We start from the raw sequence: 22785 nt of genomic DNA, 5'->3' as shown, positions 1-22785 counted from the left end.
CATTTTTTTTTTTTACACCACTCCGGTGGCATAAGTGGTAAGAGTGCTTTCCTCGGATGCGTCAGGTTGCGGGTTCGAACTCCGGCCGAGTCAGATCAAAGACTTATAATTATGATACTGCCTCGCTTGGCGCTCAGCATTAAGAGGTTAGTGTTAGGACTTGTCAGTCTGGTGTCAGGATATTGTGACATGATGCGACATGTCTGTGGCATGAAGCAGCCATAGTGCTATGACATCAGTATAAGCTGCCACGATGCAGGCATCTTAGCGATATGAATGAAAAATTGTTAAAGCTACATTAAAAACCCAAATCGCACACACTCTATTTTTTGACGATTTACCTGTAAGTTTATATACGTAAATAGACACGCAGTTTGAAACATACGCACGCGTACATCCATCCATCCATAAGCGGGCCAAGGGTTTGAACTAACACATATTTATTTCCTTTCACCGTGCTAAATGAAAGATATATACGTATATTTTATAATTCTATATTTTGAAATCTTCTCAGATTAATGTCAAAAACAGAATAAATAAATATATCAAGCCTTACGGAACAGTTAATTCTTCTTTTAAAATGAAATACACATAAATTGTATGGTACATACTATTGCTGCTGCTGCTACTGTTACCACTACTGTTGATGCTTCCGCCCCTTCTAATGCTAACAATGGTTTAACATTATTACAGATTTAAACAAAGACGAACAATATGTCAGCAAACAATAGCAATACAAATTTATGAAATATTGAAGCCTTAGTGTTATTTAGATACCACAGTGATTAATGTAGTAAAAACAGCACAGCTACCGCCACTATTATTTGCTTATCTGTTACCATTATCCGTGCCAATAATTATTTTATCTCTATTGATGCCTCATACCTCTAGTTTTAGGTCTCAGATGATTCGTTGTGGTGACAAACTTAGTTATAGCACAAACAAATGTTCCCCCTTCAAAGCAGGGTGACTTAAATTCACTCGATATGTAATTCACCATAGAGTTCGAAATAAATGGCAGGTTGTTGTTGCTGTCTGCTTCTGAAAACAGTCTTTCTTCTCATCCACCACTGTAAATAAAGAATGGCCGTACGAAAAAAAAAATTCGACGTCGGCCCTAAAAGCACAGACAAATACGTACATATGTTCAAGGTATCACTTTATATAAGACAAATTCATTATGTACATAAAAAGCGGAGAAATACAGCATTGGTTATTTACGAAGAAAGAGCACGTCAAATTTCATTTTCCTTGCTCATTCTTTTCTCACTAAGTCTCAAAATATCTCAGTCCTAAGCAACACAAAAGAGGCCTTATCGTTCCGTCTATACTTATTGTAGGTCCAGAGAAACTGCAAACACCAAAAGATCCTGATCTGCCGGAGGATAATACGCCTGCAGATCAATCTCTATGTTGTTTGTTCTATTTATTGCTTCTAACAAACTGCACAGATCCAGATCTGCCAGCGCATTATGCGACGGAAGATCTGGGTCTGTGCAGTTCGCAGTTGGATTCGTCGTATATGCGAGTAAATACGGTTATCATAAACGGGTCAAGTTAATGTTAAATTGCAACTCACTACAAATCACATGTGACAAAAGTACAAATTCGTTTCATTTAAATATAGTACAAAACAATGTAGCTGAGTATTGATACACTAAAAAAAGCCCATACATTTAGTATATATTCAAATTGTATCAATGCAGTATATATAATATGTATATGATACAGGTAATACTGAGCAGAAATGCTGATACTGAAGTACAAATTTCTGGAATATAAGTTTATTTTTAAATAAGTTCACGTCAAAATACTTGTTTTTCACAGGGTGGAAATCCATCACTCTACCACAGGTTGGAAATCGACCACTCTGCCACAGGGTGGAAATCGACCACTCTTCAAGAATGTGTTCCACTGTCAGTGGACACTGGTAAGGTATGCATTCCGGTCGAGGTTCTTTTTTTTTCAAACGGTATGCAGATTTGTGTCCAATAAGCGATTGGAATAATATCACCTCCGATTTTTTTCTATACGAAAGATGCCACCTGGAGTGTTAGGCTTGATGTTCTGAAGTTCGTTTATAGGGTTCTCATTCCACATATTTTGCCAAGTGTGACGAACGTGCTGATTTACAGAATATTTTAAGTCGGTTTATAAAATCTTCTGTTCAGAGACGGTTGACAGTAGCAGTTGTGGCGGCTTTACTGCCCTTTAATTACCCGTATAGCAGTGTAGCCAGCAGACAGTACAGAATATTTTTCAGAGATTGTATGAGAACATGTTTATTTTATAGCTTGGATATTAATGGGTTGTCAGATTTAAGATTCTGCAAGGCTTTCAGTGTGGAAACTGAATCCGAAAAGATAATGAAATTTGTTTTTGAGATGTTTCAACGTTCCGTATATGCTCACTTATAGCACAAGCCCAACTTGAAACTGCAAATACCCAGATTGTTTGCAGTTAGACTCGACTTATAAGCGAGTATCGGCAGTAGTTCAAAGCTTCGAGTGTGACTTATTTCTGCATTAAAGATTAAGGCTTTATCCGGTAACTGGTTATTGATTGTGCTCTATGGTATTGCCAAGGCATCTCCAACTTTATTTCCATATGTCAAAGTGTCTGTATACATTGACGTATGGCTCTGATTTCATTGAATCTTCTGTGATTTGTTGAGGACATTTTGAATTCGCAAAGGTCATATATTATTTTGGTAGGTTTTGATAACCACGGTGGTGATTTGGAAATACAGAATTTAGCAATTTTCCAAGATAGATTTTGTTTTTGCTGTTTCCAAGTGACTATAAAGGAAAAAGAATAAGCCCCCTATGTTAAATTAACCAGAAACGAAATTATTGGCGATATTTGTGAGGAAAGCACCGATGTTTAATTAAGGTTAAACCCCTTGAATATTTAAAACGTCATGATTCACCGTGACGTTTATGTTTTTGATGAAATGAAAACATTTGCCACAAATGCATCTTGATGTAATGTTTTTCAACGATGTATGGCGCGCTTACTACCTTTGGCGTTTATGTACGCATTTTGTCTGGTACAATACAAGATAAGCGCCTGGTAAAATGCGTACAGATACGCAAAATAATATGCAAATCAGCATCAGCATCCTGACTAGTATACGATATTTCACTAAAACACAAATCTGGTCTGTTATTTTGCGATGATTTAATCAAAATACAGTGCCCCATAATTAATCATTTATTAAAATTCTTAATACAATCTTCACTTTGGACAATTCATCAAGTATTAAAATTCTCAATACAATCTTCATATTGGAAAAATCCTCAGGTATTAAAATTCTCAATACAATCTTCATACTGGAAAAGTCCTCAAGTATTAAAATTCTTAATACAATCTTCATATTGGATAAATCCTCAAGTATTCAAATTCTCAATACAATCTTCATATTGGAAAAATCCTCAGGTATTAAAATTCTCAATACAATCTTCATATTGGATAAATCCTCAAGTATTCAAATTCTCAATACAATCTTCATATTGGAAAAATCCTCAGGTATTAAAATTCTCAATACAATCTTCATATTGGATAAATCATCAAGTATTCAAATTCTCAATACAATCTTCATATTGGAAAAATTTTCAGGTATAAAAATTCTCAATACAATCTTCATATTGGAAAAATCCTCAATACAATCTTCATATTGGAAAAGTCCTCAAGTATTAAAATTCTCAATACGATCTTCCTATTGGACAATTCCTCAAGTATGACATTTTATATAGTGCACAATATTTAATTTTGATACATAATCTTTAATATGTATTGTATTACTAGAGTACATGAAGATTTTTTCCCTTGAGTCATTTACAAGGCCTCCGTTATTTGATATGTTCGGAATTATTGTTAACAAAAAAAGTTTTGATATGAGTTGTCTATCAACAGAGCAATCCATAATTCAATGAAATAGTATTTCTTCTTGAATTTTCTAAAACTAGAACTAAAAATAAAATGGCGATAATAACACACATTAAAAATTTACAAAATATCATAGATTTAGGTATCACTGTTTTCAGCTTACTTCCATACAATAGTTAAAACAAAATAAGGTAAAACGTCTGGAAAGTGTTGATCGAAAACTATTGGTACACGGAACACTCGTAAAGACATAAGCAGCCTGCAAGCTTAGCAGTGTACCAAATAAATGTCGTCCTCGGAGCCATTCTTTATACGATATATATGTCGTCCCGGCAGTCAAAGAATTAACTATGGATTGCAGGCAAATATACCTTGTGCCTGTTTAGAATTTCTAGCTGGGAATAAAATACAGTCCTGCCGTTGTACTCCCAAACATCATCCTATAAACAATTCTGCAGATGTACATTGAGACTGAAAATTGACATTTTCATTGATGTAATCACCCTTTAAGATGGCATTGATTATTGTCCCGTCAAAAGATAATACCGTGCACAAATTACTGGGATTATAGTGTCACAATCAAACCAAACTATTTATAGAACTCCTTTCTCAGCTAACGGCCAACTATGATACGCAAGGCTGGAACTATGATATGCAAGGTTGGGAATAACTAGGCTCATTTCTTGGAATTAAAGATAAATAGTTTGATCTAAGCAAGTGCATTGGAGATGTTGCTCTGCGTGCAGCCGGAAGGTCTTCGTGACCATCATAAATGAGCAACCAGCCTTTCTTGGAATGAACTTTTTGTAGAGCAATGGCGTATTGATCTTACTGCTGTTCTCCAGATCTTTATCAAGACAGTCTGAAACGTCCAGGTTACCTATCATACATTAGTCTATGGAATGTCACGACATACTATTGATGTTGGGAAACGTTGAAGGTGTCTATTATTCCCTAGCTCCTTAAATGTCACAAGATCTTTATGATGCTTGGAAACTTCCAAGGTGTCTAGTATTTCCTAGCTCTTTGAATGTCTTTGAACATACTCCGAGGATGGGAAATGTCCAAGGTGTCGCGTATTGTCTAACTCTTTGAATGTAAGAACATCCTTATGATGTTGGGAAACTTCCAAGGTGACTATTGTTGCCTAGCTCTTTGAATGTAACAACATACTCACGATGTTGGGAAAGTATGACATTACCAAGTCTTACAAACGCCAAGTGTACAGTCTCGTCCTAAGAATGCATGTTGTCCATTTAATGCGACACGTTTATCACCTCTGTGTGTCTGGATGCGACTCGTTTATCATCTCTGTGTGTCTGGATGACTGCCTTAACATTGATTAGCTTACATTTATTGATTCTTCACCAATGTCAAAATTAATGTTTTAATCAAGCTTACCAGCATACTACAGTAGGAACAGAAATACATTTTATCTGGACATTTGACCATTATGTCAGTCGAAGAACATTGCAAAGAATCATCAAAACAGTGAAGCGTCATTCATGTACCCGCTTTTTCGTGAGAAGAAGGGAGACCCGGTACAGAAAACTTTGTGTATAAACAAATGATGAACTAAATAAAACGTGTCATCCTCTAAGACTCTTGGTGTGTTTGACTTCCGTTCTTATAATATGAGTTTGATAGGACTGGTTTTGATTTCACTGTTTGATAGGAAGTTGTTCCAATACGTTTGCAGGAACGTTTCTAACATGTTACTCTAATGTCCCACAATGGTCTCGTTCAATTTCCCTATTGAAAACAACATTGTAACGTATCTGTCACAAAAGCTTGATGTTTTACCTTTAGAAGGCAAGTCAAGCCTTCTCGCCCAATCCCTAAATAGTGCTAGGCAGGCATGTAGATGACTGCAGCTCAATGTTTCCATCATATATGTATCCTTTTTCTATTTGGATGACCTGTGCTGTACGCAGCATCAGACTCTGCTTTATCTAGCAGTTTATATTTTCAGTCATCACAGAAGGACCGTTTGCTGTTGTAGCTTACCTCAGAAGTTGATCCAGCTGAGTGGACAGCGCATTTCCCATGCTAAGTTTATATTCCTCCTGGAGCATAAGGAAATGTCAACTTTCTTGATTGCCGCTGGATGTAAATTTATATAAATTACAACTTTATAGATGCATGAAAACTAGTCCTTTCGACGAATCGGTTTTCAAAACGCTTTCAAACGTTTTTCCCCACTTGCAATCCTTATCAAAAGACCAGATTCCGCAGGAGACGGAGGTATTACATGATGATAAAGTAAACAGGGCTTGTTTGCATTCATTATCGAATGAATCAGTAAAATCTGCAAATGCCTGCATCACGTTTTTTACGTCTGTTTCACTTCGTGTTCACTCTGATGGCCTGAAGTCTGCGTGCCGGGACATGTCACGGTCAGTTTTATACTGGTGGCTGCAAGTGTAACATTCAAATAGCATGTTCTACAGTCACTCACCATCCACAATAGGCAGAGTTATGTGTATATAATTATCTAATAACCCCTGTTTAATTTTGCGTGTCTGTTATTTTTATGTTCACCACTCAGATCTCCAGAAATCAGAAAGCTCTCTACATCTTTTATCATGTCATTTGTAGCAAGGTAAGAATATGGATGATTCGGCATGATCAAGACGTATATATTAATAATTCATTTTGAAAAGAGAGAACAAAACTCCTGCAAATATGAAACTTACAGGACCAACTTTTTTCTTTTGTTTCTCTTTAAATTCTCAGGAACATTCAACTATTGTCCGAATATTATTTTTAGAGTTATAATGCCGTACTAAGTTGTCCGCCTCGTTCTATAACCTTGAAATCATAAAATGTTTGATAGAACTTTGGGCGTGATGCAGAATACATTGCCCTATGAAAAAATAATAAACTTCAGAGTCTCCGCGATATGTTTGACATCCTGGTTAGATTAATTTACCAACAACACAAGCTCTGTTGTTTATTTTGTCCTTTGTACATAGCCGGAACGGAAGGCGCGTTCTCGTGCTATCGTGAAGTGCTTACCACTCACAAATTTCTCAAACCACTTATACAACCAACCTCAGAAAAATTGTAACTATGGAAAGCTTCCTACAGCATCGATATAATTTATAAAATTCGCGCTCAAAACCTAGCGCCGAACAATGACATCAGCAGATTCCAAGGATGCTGTTAAAGTCCTGTCGTAAACGTTCTGGGCTGCTGCAAGACCAAAATGCTACGAGTGTACTTGACCCGCCTGTTTTTTTTTTTTTTTTTTTTTTTTTTTTTTTGTTATTTATTTCAGCAGATGTTGAGTGGTAGAGCATTCATTACCAGACATCATAATAGCTGACATGTAGTCAACTGCTCTCCGAAAGAGATGTGTATTAGTAATTGTAGGTTGCAGTTGATTCCCATTAAATACATTCAGCTGGGGCTTTTTTTTATACATTTCTATCACGAGAATACGTAGAAAATACCAGAGAATTAGACTCTGGCACTACGTATGGAGCAGATCAAATTGTTTCTACAAAGGCTGATGTTTGTTCCACCTTTAGACCAACAAATAATTATGACTTCAATTGTGCCCTACTACCCAACAAACTTCATTTACTTTTTCTAGTCTGGAAAAATTCCATGTGCGAAGATGGCGGTTGCTTAACAATCTTCTGAGTAACAATACCGTCTGAAGAATGACTTATTAGCCCTCCAGACAGAGTTGACTGAGGTTGGAATATTCCTAGCAAAACTTTAGAAATTGTATTTCTTCTCTTATAAATTGAATGATGTCGCGTCAAATGACGCTGTTGATGATGGCATCCACTAATTCGAACAACGGGGAATATTAGATGTCATGGCCGTATGAGTAAATATTTGTAAAGGCTTATAAAAACCGTGTTGGGTTTGTTTTGTAGAACTGTTGATACTAAACTTGATTCACTTCGATTTGGTTTCATTAAAAGCAGCGTTAACTTCTACTACAATTAATAAATATGTATTGTTTTTCGGCCAAAAAAAGCCTCCACATTATTTTAAACTTTCATCTAACATTCACTCATCTCTTGTCGTGCCTCTGGTGGTACATGAGGCTTCGACGAGAGGGAGCCAAAGAGACAATGTTGACGGTCTGCAGCCATACTTGTGATGGTGTAACACGTCAGGTCACATTGTTTTATCTCTTTCTCCACAGTCCTCCTCCAAGTCTCTTTGGGCTGACTCTTCTTTCGTCTCCCGTGTGGGATCCAGAGAACGGTTATTCTGGGGAGTGCATCTGGTGACATTGGGCATACATGCACCAGCCATCACCGTCATCTTTTCTTCACAATCTGGACAAGAGCTGTTGATTCTGTTCTTTGACGAAGATCTTCAGTACTTAATTATTGATCCTGTTATGCCGAAAGATGCCAAGCGTCTTCTTCAGGCACTTCTTTTGGAAGATTTCAAACTTTTGTGCTGTCCTTGATAGTCCAGTTTCTTAGAAACCACCACAACTTAAAAACTACTAATAAAGAAAGGAAAAGGATTTTATTTGAACCTTTCATATGACCAGTTTAACGAACATCATAGTCTTCAGAATTTAAAAAGTACTAACACGACTTAATACCATTGGCAAATCAAATTACAGCTATGATGCCTACACAATTAAAAAGAAACAAAAGTATCTGCGAATAAAACAGTTATATTTCACTAGCAACAGTGTTCATACAGCTTAGATAGCACTATACAATCATATATACTAAGACAAAGATTTTAAAGATGGAGTTACACAAAACACTCCGCCACCAGAATACTTGGCTACCAGTCACATTACAGGGAGTCACCGACCACCATTCAATTCCTCGGTCAATCAAGCCATCAGCGCTCACCAATCGGTCAGCAACGCCCGATCACCTGCCACTCAACCAGCAACTCTATGTTCAATCAGTTCTACTGCTGATATGGTCAGCTTTACAGCAGCTATGGTAAACATCTATGGTCAGCTCTACAGTTGGTATCCCGTCAACTCTGATCAGCTGAAAATAAATCTAATGCAGTGTACTAAGAATGACACGGGCATATACGATAACACGTAATGACGTTATATACGTACGGTAAGCTATACAAATTACATTATTACCAAGCAAAAAACAGGTTCAGAAGTGAACCTACCTGTGTCCGATAAGAATCCTATGGTACTAAACGTTTCTTAATAAAATTCAACTTTAGTGCTAATAAAAAATCTCCTGTTAAGTCACATACAAGAATAGCAAATATTTGCATTATACTACACAAGCCGGAGCTACATAGAAAATGCCCAAAATAAACGTGGTAGTACGATAGTTATAAACTATAATATGTATAAGAAATTAATAAATAACTCACATACCTCTACAGCTGAAGATGTGCAAGTCCTTAAGTAGACTGCTCACTAACAAGACGTTCCGTAATGGAAAGATTTCGTCCTACGGTAGGGCATTTATGCACAGAAAATGTAGCCCTACATCGTCTGTGCGCTTGATGAATATCGGTCTTTCCCATCGAAAGCACTTCGCACGCGCGGCATAGGATGAACCGAATTCACTGTTTTGAAATATTGTACAATATACATAAATCACCCTCGCGTATCGTTGTTCACAAAAGACGAAACCCGAGTACATGTATTTAATAAATAAAGGGGTTTATACAATTCAGTGACAATGGCCTTTCTGAGGAAATGAAAAAAATAAAAATGAGTTGAGTCTGACCATATACACATTCAAGAACATTAGTTAAAATCTAAACAAAAGTCAAATCTAATGTTTACATGTCATTTGAAACAATAGGGAATATGCATTGAAAAAGTTGACAATTAAATGTACACCAAATATTTGTCACGTATAGCATCCAGCATCAGGTACATCCAATATATCAATAAGCCACGAACAAATACAGGTAAACATACATTATGATGACGCTTTGGACCCGTATTCTCAACACCGAACTCTCGTATTCTGGATATCGAACTCTCGACGCCATTTAAACAAGAAGATCTAGCTAAGCTCAAACATCCAATTTAGATATTATACTTACAGTATAGTGCTATTATACTTACAATATAGTGATATTATGCTTACAATATAGTGATATTATACTTACAATATAGTGATATTATACTTACAATATAGTGATATTATGTTTACAATATAGTGCTATTATACTTACAATATAGTGATATTATACTTACAATATAGTGCTATTATACTTACAATATAGTGATATTATACTTACAATATAGTGATATTATACTTACAATATAGTGCTATTATACTTACAATATAGTGCTATTATACTTACAATATAGTGATATTATGCTTACAATATAGTGCTATTATACTTACAATATAGTGCTATTATACTTACAATATAGTGATATTATGCTTACAATATAGTGATATTATACTTGGAATATAGTGCTATTATACTTACAATATAGTGATATTACACTGGACAACAAATTTTTACAAAAGTCATGTTACTGAAATAAAATTAGTCAATTCTTATCAATTTTTATGTGCTGAACACGAATATGACAGTCAAATTGCAAAATTGGCTCTAGTTTTTTTGTAATCTGCAAGAAATTAATGTTTACATAACGAAATGCATTCCAATAGTAAAAGGTCAACTGTAATAGCCTACCTATAAAAAATCAAGTCATTGACTACATCTTAGATTTCTTCGCCTGTCTCTTGTACAGCTGTTCGGGAGCATCTCTGAGGAGTGTCCAGCAGTAGTCAGCCAGCATTGTAGTGGACCATTTTCCCTGGTATATTTGTTCCATTGTTGCGATATCTTGATGAAAACGTTCGCCGTGTTCATCACTAACAATACCACAGTTGCTAGGAAAGAAATCCAAATGGGAATGAAGGAGGTGAATCTTTAGAGACATATTGCAGCCAAGTTTCTTATACTTCATCAACTTGTCTTCTACTAGTTCCTTATAGTTTTCTGCCCTAACATTTCCGAGGAAGTTTGTAGAAACTAGGCGAAAAGCATTCCATGCTTGTTTCGCGTCACCTTCCAGCAAGTTGTTGAACCGGTCATCTTTGAAAAGCTCTCGAATCTGAGGACCCACAAAAACTCCCTCTTTAATCTTTGCTTCGCTGAGTCGAGGGAATTTTTCATGCAGGTATCGGAATGCTGGCAAAGTCCGGTCAATGGCTTTCACGAAGTTCTTCATCAAACCTAGTTTGATGTGAAGGGGTGGTAGCAAGATTTTCTGAGCCTCAACCAGAGCTGGGTGTTGGATATTCTTCTCTCCAATAGCTACATTCTGCCTGTGAGTCCATTCCTTCCTCATGTAGTGCATTTCCCTTGCTCGGCTATCCCACTCGCATAAGAAACACATGTATTTTGTATATCCTTGCTGCAGTCCCATTAAAAGGGCAACTACCTTCAAATCACCACAGAGGTGCCAGCTGTACTTGTTATACTCAATGGAATTCAGTAGCTGCCTTAAGTTATCGTATGTCTCTTTCATGTGGACAGCATACGCTACTGGAATAGATGGAAGAATGTTTCCATTGTGCAAAAGCACAGCCTTGAGACTCAGTTTCGAAGAGTCCACAAATAGTCTCCATTCTTGTGGGTCATGAGTGATTTTTAAAGCATTCATGAGGCCCTCAATATCGGAACAGAATATCAGATTACTTTCCTTTCTGAAGAAAGGCTCCAATTGCTGGTGGCGCTTTCGATATGCAGTAATTGTGACATCTTCTTCTAGAAGATTCCATTGTTGGAGTCTTGATCCTAGCAATTCTGCCTTGTTCTTTGATAAGTCCAAATCACGAATCAGGTCATTTAGTTCTTCCTGTGTTATTCTGTGTAGGGTTGATGATGCACCACAGTGAAAATCTGGATCACTGCATGCTGATGGACCAGGAGAAGAACAGGTCGACTCACCTTTGTCTTCGTCAGATGAATCAAGAGAATATTCTGCTGGAGGTTCTGGAATAGGAAGTCCCTCACCATGTGGAACTGGTCTCAATGCAGACGGAATGTTTGGGTAGACTATTCTCGACTTCTTTCGCTTCGTTATTCCGCCGGAAAGAGGAGAAACCAAGCAGAAGTAACAGTCATTTAGGTGGTTGCTTGGCTCTCTCCACACCATTGGGACTGCAAACGGCATTGATGACCTTTTGCAATTCAACCACTGTGAAAGCTGTGTTGTACATGTAGCACAGCATATATGCGGAGCCCAAGGCTTGTCTTGGTCACCAACCTTGCATCCGAAGTAAAGATGATATGCCTTCTTCACTTGAGAATTGATACTTTTCTTCTGGTTGGCAAATGTCACTTCCCCACAAATATAGCAAAAATTGTCCGCGGTATTAACACACTTTCGAGGCATTACTGTTCTTTATTGTACGTAAATGGACAAAATAATAAGTTTTATGTAACAGTAGCTTGAACTGTCTCGCACAACGTCTAAAATATTTTAAATGCTGAACCTATCTGATTGGGCTTTATATAGTACACTGCTTACGTCAGCTTCAGCAGCCGCCTGGCATTAGTATAATAGGCCTACACATGTATAGTACACTGCTGACGTCAACTTACTTCAGCAGCCGCATGGCATTAGTATTGCATTGCATCAGAAAATGATGCAATCAACTGTGGATGATGTGAGCATGATGGTATTATGCAATGTTACATCATTATTCCGGATGTTGCTGCAGTCCTACTGGAGAAATTTACACAGTGAAACATAGAAAATGAGGTATATGAATATCTTCAAAACGAGAGCCAATACAAATTTTTCACGGTTATATTCGTGTTCGGCACACCAAAATACTACAGATTAGGGCCTTTTCAAGTCAGTAATGATTTCACTGTTGACCAGTGTTATACTTACAATATAGTGATATTATACTTACAATATAGTGATATTATGCTTACAATATAGTGATATTATACTTGGAATATAGTGCTATTATACTTACAATATAGTGCTATTATACTTACAATATAGTGATATTATGCTTACAATATAGTGCTATTATACTTACAATATAGTGCTATTATACTTACAATATAGTGATATTATGTTTACAATATAGTGCTATTATACTTACAATATAGTGATATTATACTTACAATATAGTGCTATTATACTTACAATATAGTGATATTATGCTTACAATATAGTGATATTATACTTGGAATATAGTGCTATTATACTTACAATATAGTGATATTATACTTACAATATAGTGATATTATACTTACAATATAGTGATATTATGCTTACAATATAGTGATATTATACTTACAATATAGTGATATTATGCTTACAATATAGTGATATTATGCTTACAATATAGTGATATTATGTTTACAATATAGTGCTATTATACTTACAATATAGTGATATTATACTTACAATATAGTGATATTATACTTACAATATAGTGATATTATGCTTACAATATAGTGATATTATGCTTACAATATAGTGATATTATACTTACAATATAGTGATATTATGCTTACAATATAGTGATATTATACTTACAATATAGTGATATTATGCTTACAATATAGTGATATTATACTTACAATATAGTGATATTATACTTACAATATAGTGATATTATGCTTACAATATAGTGATATTATACTTACAATATAGTGCTATTATACTTACAATATAGTGATATTATACTTACAATATAGTGATATTATACTTACAATATAGTGATATTATGCTTACAATATAGTGATATTATGCTTGGAATATAGTGCTATTATACTTACAATATAGTGCTATTATACTTACAATATAGTGATATTATGTTTACAATATAGTGCTATTATACTTACAATATAGTGATATTATGCTTGGAATATAGTGCTATTATACTTACAATATAGTGATATTATACTTACAATATAGTGATATTATACTTACAATATAGTGCTATTATACTTACAATATAGTGATATTATACTTACAATATAGTGCTATTATACTTACAATATAGTGATATTATACTTGGAATATAGTGCTATTATACTTACAATATAGTGATATTATGTTTACAATATAGTGATATTATGTTTACAATATAGTGATATTATACTTACAATATAGTGATATTATACTTACAATATAGTGATATTATACTTACAATATAGTGATATTATGTTTACAATATAGTGATATTATACTTACAATATAGTGATATTATACTTACAATATAGTGATACTATACTTACAATATAGTGATATTATACTTACAATATAGTGCTATTATACCTACAATATAGTGATATTATACTTACAATGTAGTGATATTATACTTACAATATAGTGATATTATGTTTACAATATAGTGATATTATACTTACAATATAGTGCTATTATACTTACAATATAGTGATATTATACTTACAATATAGTGATATTATACTTACAATATAGTGATATTATGTTTACAATATAGTGATACTATACTTACAATATAGTGCTATTATACTTACAATATAGTGCTATTATACTTACAATATAGTGATATTATGCTTACAATATAGTGCTATTATACTTACAATATAGTGCTATTATACTTACAATATAGTGCTATTATGTTTACAATATAGTGATATTATACTTACAATATAGTGCTATTATACCTACAATATAGTGATATTATACTTACAATATAGTGATATTATGTTTACAATATAGTGATATTATACTTGGAATATAGTGATATTGTACTTACAATATAGTGATATTGTACTTGCAATATAGTGATATTATACTTACAATATAGTGATATTATACTTACAATATAGTGATATTATGCTTACAATATAGTGATATTATACTTGGAATATAGTGATATTATGCCTACAATATAGTGATATTATACTTACAATATAGTGATATTATACTTGCAATACAGTGCATCCACTTCAATGATATGTAGCAGGCTGAAAAGGGATCAAAATTAAGAATAAATCATGAAGTTATTTAATTCTAGCTTATTGTGTTGAGTTTAAAGACTGTCAACGTTTCACCGCTACAGATTTTTACCTTGAGCATGAGGTGTTTGCTCAATAGATTTTTACCTTGAGCATGAGGTGTTTGCTCAATAGATTTTTACCTTGAGCATGAGGTGTTTGCTCAATAGATTTTTACCTTGAGCATGAGGTGTTTGCTTAATAGATTTTTACCTTGAGCATGAGGTGTTTGCTCAATAGATTTTGAGAATAAATGACCAGGTGAATCAATAGGTGTTAAGAGCTCTAAACAGATTTCAACTGAAAATCCAACATTTGAAGACCACTTCTATAACATCAGGCTTTTAAGGATTTAATGATAATAAAAAGATAGGTAGCTATTACGTTATGTTGGGTGAAAATCCAAGATGGATTATCCCTGTTATCAGAGCCGGATCAGGTCAAGTGTTGGTATTGGAGGGGGCTTCCAAAATTTAAAAAGGGCCCTGACTTTCCTCCAAAGGGCACCAAAGCAAAAGTTTATGTGTCTATTTACTCAAAGTGTGCATAAATATACCAGAAACGTGCGCAAGAATAAAACGATGGTCAAATTTAAACTGACAAGCGACTGTACCTTTGTGTGTGTACGGTTTCTTTTTGTTTTGTTTTGGAGGGGAGGGTCCAGAAAGCCCGGAAACCTATCGCCCATCCGGCCCTGGTAATTTCAACTTCCCTGGAGAAAAACCTATCTTTTTGTTTTCTTATCCGGTATCTCCGGATCTGTTGTGTTCTTCTGTGAAGTTCATTAAGTGCCCTTACTAGGAATCTAAAGTCAGTGCAAAAATGTTTTAATCCAAACTCGTCGCTGAACAGACGAAGACCAAACACAATACATAACATAGCGACTCTTGTGTTTGTATTGTTTTCTTTCTTGTCTAGACAAGATAAAAACTTTGTTATTAATATTCTAAGAAGGTATTAAAATCGAAGAATGTTGCACAAAGGCGTCACATTACAATAAACATTGGACGCGCGCGTGGGTCTGTCTATATATATAATCATTCTTACATCATATAATGATAGGTAGTAGACGAAATGTTGCATAATTCGCAAAGGAACCAACTTCTAATATATTCTAAAAGCACATAAAGTAACAGTGGTGCGCATTATAACTTAAACGGACTTATTATAAATTAAACAAGCACCAAGGAGCTCCATCGAATACATTTATTGTAACTACCCGCCCTATATATATAATTGTCCTTAAAACTGATTTCGTGATCTTCCTCTCTTCCAGAGAAATAATCCCAGTTACGAAGTAAAGAAAAATTATTCTTGTCTTCTCAGTGCTAGACTGTATACTTTAGAAAGGAAGAAGTATCCCAGTAAGGTCAGGTAAAATATGCAATCATCATATCCAACAGGCAGTGTCTCAAAGATAGGACTCAAAATAGACGCCACTCACCTTAATATTGTTGTCCGTCACGTCAAATATGTTTGTATCAACTGCAAATTAACCCCATTAATGTAGTATTATGTATTTTCTCTGAAGCAGTTTGGTGGTCTCACAAAACGTAGTACCTGACTGTGAATTCATCATGTGCAATTTGCAAAAATTCAGTTTTTGTTACGCTGCTGCTTGGTTCGTAACCAAAGGTGTCTCCGTTACCAAATTCGCTTTCTGTGCTTCTTGTGCAATTAGGTAACTGCTATCCAAATTCCATCTATAAGTTGTCGTTTTCAGAAATGAGAAGGGGACAGAAAAATCGATGTATTGTCCAATGTGTGTTAAACATTGCTGCCTGGTGTAATCTTGTGATCGCGATCTTGAAAACTTAATGCCAGTCAACAAACGATGAGCGTTAACTTTTACAGTAATATCACGCCTTGCGCGTCATTTTTATTAATTTTTCTTTATGATAAGTCATCGTATTGTCGTAAACCAACCCGAATACGTAAGTCCTAAAGAATTAGAGTAAGAAACTATAAATTCCTATGTCCCATTAATTATCTTAGTTTATATTTTGATATTTTACATATTTTGCGGTCTAGAATGCATCTGAATAACACCAGGAACGCTGTGAGGAAAATAAATATGTGATGAGAAAATACGATGCATATTAAATATAAAATTCTATATTATTATGCAAACTAATGCGCCTCAGAATAATATATCATATTAATTAGACTCGTTGTCATTTCCATGTAACATTTTTGACACACTTCTTATGTAGGAAACTATTTCCTTGCATTGTGGTAGCTACATTCGGTTTCACAGAGGACACGTGATATCAAATGTAAATCTGGTAAGAAACGACGGAAAAAACGTGCATGCCATTTAAATATTGTCTGATCATGAACAAATTACGTAGGGAGATACTGTTTTAGTTAGCTATGCTACTAGGATGTCCCATTTGTTAAAAAAATTTGGGTAATAAAACAAGAGCTTTTCTATTTAATACGGCAAATAAATATAGGTCTTGTGTCACTGTGGTACCGAATTGCTAACTATTAAGGTGAACGAGTCATGTACACATCGCGATCTTTGTATATTCTTTACTACTAATTACTGCATGTTTCTGAGAAATAAATGCTGACAGGTCTACTCTGTATATCTCTTATGTTAATATCCATGCATCAATGCCGTCCTCACAGTAGGCATGCCTTCGCAGTTCATAGCACGGTTTCTATGGTCAATTTCTACTGAAATTAAAAGCTTCCTATGCGACAAAAAAATATTGCTCACATTGACCATTGATATCTGATTCGCCAGTCACTCAGGTTCATCCATGTTCTTGTTGATATTGCATTGTAAATGCAATAGGAATGTGTGTGTGTGTGTGTGTGTGTGTGTGTGTGTGTGTGATTTGGATTTTTAACGTAGCTTTAACAATTTTTCAGTCATATCGCTACGATGTCTGCAGTGTGACAGTTTATAGTGGTGTCTAGCATTGGGGCATTATGCCGCAGACATATAGCATCATCTCTCACCCAGTCACATTATCGTGACACCATGCCGACCATTCCAAACACTAACTCTTAATGCTGAGCGCCAAGCGAGGCAGCTGTAAGTATGTCTTTGGTATGACTCGGTCGGGGATAGAACAACGTCGTTGAGAAGAAAGGGGACAAAATGCAGTCTATGCCCATCAAAAACAGACGATGGACGATAAGCAACATTGTGACCCATACATATGCTGCGGAGACGATAAAATTGTGTTCATGAAAAGAAAATATTTTTATTTGCAACGCAATATGTGCATGAACTGAACACGAGCCATTGCTATTGTTTTATTCCTTATCAACCTTGTCTTTTAATTATTTACCTGTAAATAATTCATAGTTTTTCCTAAGAAGAGACGAAAATGCATGCGATAACTTACTACACGTTTAAACAAAATGAAGAGAATTGACATGCATACCACTGTCACACACAGCTGCATATAAAGTCCCTAATTAATTCCATATAGCATTGCTGACAGACACACCGCCTTCATTTTAACAGTTGTATTTGCATTACTGTGTCTCTTCCTGTTTTATAGCCTAAGAGATGACAATACAACAACAATTCATCCATCTTCTGCCAGAAGCAGTAGAAAAATTACTAATATCAAAATGTCTTCTAACCTTTTCCTTGCCACAAAGTAAAATGACCTAGTTGCAAAGTACCGTTTACAGATCAATATAATGACTCTGCTATGAAGAACACTCATTCAAAGTTGTCCAGTGCTCCATTAAAGCTATTGTTGTCTCCAAGCAAGTGTAAACTCTGAATATTGATGTGTATGCTTCACACACAGCGATGTTTCCTGTTGCATCATGGCACTCACCAAGTGACAGAGAATATGGACGATACATTTGTGATCATTTTCAATTCGTCTTCCGCTACTAAGATACGTTTTCTAAGACTGAGATGTATAAGAATTTGTGTAAGGTATTTTGCTGTTTTGTTCCCGCTTACCAAGTAATCGCCGCTTCTTATTTCAAATATGATATGAGCCAGATGTGGGGCAATTCTATTTGCCCTTGCGCAAGCATTATGCATAATCAAACGCAGAATAAATAACCGAACGACTCAAGGATTCGACTGAGGTTTCCAAAACTGGGGTTGATGTTGTTAGGAGGCAAAACCGAAGTATAACCCTCTTTATTTAAAATATACGTTTGGTTAAATAGTGTAAAGTGTCGAATTTTCAATTGTATTGAACCTTAATGTTGAACGAATTGAGAATTAAAATTTAATCACATTTAAGCCAGAAACGTCTTTGTGAAGGTCACTTCGACTTTTCTTCTTTTGTCCCCCCCCCCCGCCCTCCGTGTCAGTGTTCAAATTTGAAAGGCTAGCATTTATGACTCATTGCGATTTAACAGGGCATTGGAACGCTGTCCTGCGAAAGTAAACATTTGAGCTACCAACCATAACCGCTTGATAGGAACCCATGTCAAATTATCATTTTCAATGGAAATTGATATGCACCATAATTCAGAGATTTTATGCTATCTAAAATCAGACGAAAGAAATGATTATCTTGGGGAAAATTTTGGAACCGCTGCTTACGACTGACCAGAGTAAATTAAGGCGTAAACTTTAGAAGGAATGGGAATTTAACGTGACGACCTTGGTCGAAATTATTTAGTCTTAAATTTCCTGAGAGAGGAAGAGTGGATCCGAGGAAGGCTAAAAAGATTAGTGCTTTCCTCGTTAAACAAGAAAAGGGGAACAGGTGGTTGTCTTGTAAGAAAATACAGGGTTTAGTGCTAGGACGCACTATTTTTAAAAGAGAACAGCATTATCGTACGCAATTTTAATTTTCCACGTAATTTTCTATTTTTGATTGTTAGTTTGTGCAAATGTATATGATATTACTATGATCCATATTATATATCGTTTATTCAATTTCATGGAAATCTGCAGATACTATAGTTGTTATGCAATTTATCTCTTTAATTTTACAAGTACTAGTTCATTGATAGCATTGACGACTGCATGCTATCCAAGTTTTCATATGTGTAGGATTTCATAGGGTTATATGAAATAATTTTCTTTGCCTGTTATGACGATACTGATTATCGTGAGTTAACGATAATCACATATTTATATCCAATTTTGTAATGTTTAAATAATCTTGTAAGTTAGGGATTGCTGTAAGCTAGAATTTTGTGAATTTTATGCAATAGTAATCGAGCATGTGGTAGCGTAGATAAAGAGATACGGTAATGTTATATTTACCGCTAACATGTTAATTTATGACCGGTCGCTGTGAAGCGAGGGCGATGTTCTATCGGATTAGTTCAGAATTTATGCAGTGTTCGGATAGTTATTTATACTTCTGAGTAACGTGAGGAAATTGTATGTACGTATAGAAAGTGATACGTATAGAGATTATGGGGTAATTTTGTCCTTTAAGGAACAACTTTCTGGGGAGAGACGGGACAGTCCGAAGACGGAGGTCCAAAAAAAGAAGTGACGAGTTTAGAATAAAGGACTAGGAAGTCTAGCAAGGGACGAAGCGTTCGGAATAGGAAGGCTCGAGGAAATATGAAGAAGTTGATACATGATCACGGCAGGAAGGTGATGCAATCAGTCGTGGACATTGCACTCTTTTCACCACACGTTATTATGATGAAATAAATCCAAATTAGACACTGTCATTAACTTCTGTTGACATAACTTAGATTGAATTGGAGTTGCTGCTATTAATTGTTATTGATTAAATTCTGTTAATTTTATTGTCTTAGGGGGCTCGTATTGCATTATTTCCTCCCAATAGTCTTGCACAGTTCTCTGTAGATACTCCATCTATTCACTCCCACCGGGCTATAAAATCGAGGAAGGTCATTCCCTAGATAATGCCAGCCAATTTCAATTAATCACCCCTCTTAATAACAGGGCGACGTTACAAATAGATTACACAACTGTTGTTATTTGTTACAATATCTTGCAAGATTTAGTTTCTCAACCTCCAATCATAAGACACCAAAACAGCACTCCACATTGATATGTTTTGACACCTAGCATACATTAATGCTTTATCTTATATTTGAGCTTTTAGAAACTTTGCGAAATGCAGGTTACTAATTACCAGAAGGAAAGCGAGACGCCGTGGTATTTTTGTTATGCTTCTTTTAGATGTACATGTAGTCACTGACATTTATGGTCCCTGACGATGGTATACAAAAGTAGTCATGATTCATGCCTTTCGAACTCAAAATGTTTTCATGTGGCCCTGTTCCCTAACGCAAGTGTACACTTCCTGTGGTCCTGTTCCCTGACACAAGTGTACACTTTATATGGTCATGTTTCCTGACACAAGTGTACACTTCCTGTGGTCATGTTCCGTGACACAACTGTGCACTTTATTTGGTCCTGTTCCCTGATATCAGTGTACACATGTGGTCCTGCTTCCTTACACTTATTTACACTATTTTACACATGTGGTCTTGGTCCCTGGTAATGATTTACAAATGTCGTCATGGTCACCCGACCGTAGTTCACACTAGCGCTCCTGACCCTGGTGCTCACAGCCATCTTGAGTTGGAGTCATGTGAATCGTTATCACATTTGATCTCTGTCTTTTCGTTGTTGTTGTGTCAGATCTAAGAGAAAAGAACAAATAAGATGGAGAAAAAAGTTAAGGTGAAAATTAATAAATAAACTTTCTTTACAAAGTAAATTAATATTTGCTTTTGGTCTCGTCTGTTCAGACAAGTCCACAATGCATTTGCGTAGCTGTCAGTAAGGCTCTGACTGTAACTTGAGGCGAAACCTTTTACCGGGGAAATGTTAGGTCCTATTTTATTCCACGAAAGGTAAACATGATGTGTATACGTTTTAATTCCTTGAATCGGTAATATAATGTGTCCCTAGCAAGCATGCCAGGTGTATGCTTGGTATTTTAATGCTTAGTCATGTGTGAAACATCCAAACCGTCATGTCAGATGGGTTATGTTGTACATGTATTTTCCTAATTTAAATTCTTGCTTTTGTGTATCACCGTGTTTTATGACAGTCGTTTTTATTTAACCCTGTATAATTGTTTTGCATTCGTTTACTGAAAAATAGATTGAACTTTGGAACAAATTCAGACGAAAGATAATTGATTTGGAATGAAAATGAAACAAGTTAAAACGTGTGTTATAACGTTAAGTCGGTCAGATATCACAATGCCACAGTACTCAAGCTTCTAATTCAAGTAATTTCAGTACATTAAGATCCTGGTCTAATCATCTTTACTAACAAAGTGACATCCTGAACAACAATTTTTTAGACTATCTGAAAGGACATTTATGTCAGGCCGTATCGGGTTGTAGTGAAAATGTAGCTCTTGCCAAAACAGAAAGCAATCCATTGAATTGATAGTACGGCATAGACTCCATTTTGAGCCATTTTATGACTCAAATACATTATATTTTGATTCAAATAGGAATTTAAACTCTAGGTGCCTTTGTACATTAGTTTTCATGAAACTTTCGTTTTGTTTTCGTGGGTTTTAACGCACTACTAATGGCCATATCATGGCGAGGAATAGATGTTTAGTGCCTTTCCCAAGGACACATCGAGTTAGGCGACCGGAGCTTGTCTGGGAAGGTATTGAACCCGCAACTGTTAGAGTACGAGTCCGACGCTCTACGAATTGAGCTACTGCTGCTCCTTTCCATGAATTACGATATAAAATGACCCAAATATAATAAGTTGCTTCTGCATTAGAGGGCAGCATACTGTGCTGTGTGATTACTTGGACCGTCGCATTTATTGGTTTCTATTAAAACGTGTCCTTAAATCATCCATTCCTGGAGAAAGAATGGTCAACGATATTACAAAATTCTGTTGAATAATTCATGAATTATTGGGTTGACAAAAGCAATCCTGACAAAAAATTGGCGCAGGCTTTTTTGCCGCTGATTACTAGAACAAAGAGCATTCTAAAGTAGACATTATAGATTAGGGAATTTGATTTAGTT

The 22785-nt window shown here is 35.4% G+C and overlaps 1 protein-coding gene across 14 annotated transcripts in view; it reads right to left on the bottom strand.

Annotated features, from left to right (window-relative positions):
- Positions 1-1142: 1142 nt before the first annotated feature.
- LOC149802549 (uncharacterized) overlaps positions 1143-22785 on the bottom strand; it is a 39382-nt gene continuing 17739 nt past the window's right edge. For 5 of the 14 annotated variants that reach the window (XR_016420048.1, XR_016420054.1, XR_016420053.1 and 2 more), the window contains 4 exons: positions 16289-21420; positions 14758-14814; positions 14494-14511; positions 1143-8876 (listed from right to left, as the gene is read on the bottom strand). Coding sequence is in view for 1 of the 14 variants with exons in the window: in XM_089951797.1 (XP_089807923.1) it covers positions 10541-12229 (1689 nt within the window). In the remaining 13 variants the exon portion in view is untranslated. Of the gene's footprint in view, positions 8877-9229; positions 10071-10518; positions 12872-14493; positions 14512-14757; positions 14815-16288; positions 21421-22785 lie in introns of those variants that run through there. The other 9 variants (XR_016420049.1, XR_016420051.1, XR_016420052.1 and 6 more) reach the window with 9 other exon arrangements.

Source organism: Sinohyriopsis cumingii, chromosome 3 (genome assembly GCF_028554795.1).
Source record: "Sinohyriopsis cumingii isolate HCF-2022 chromosome 3, ASM2855479v2, whole genome shotgun sequence".
Taxonomy (NCBI): Eukaryota; Metazoa; Mollusca; class Bivalvia; order Unionida; family Unionidae; genus Sinohyriopsis; species Sinohyriopsis cumingii.
This window is presented reverse-complemented; position numbering and strand designations above follow the sequence as displayed.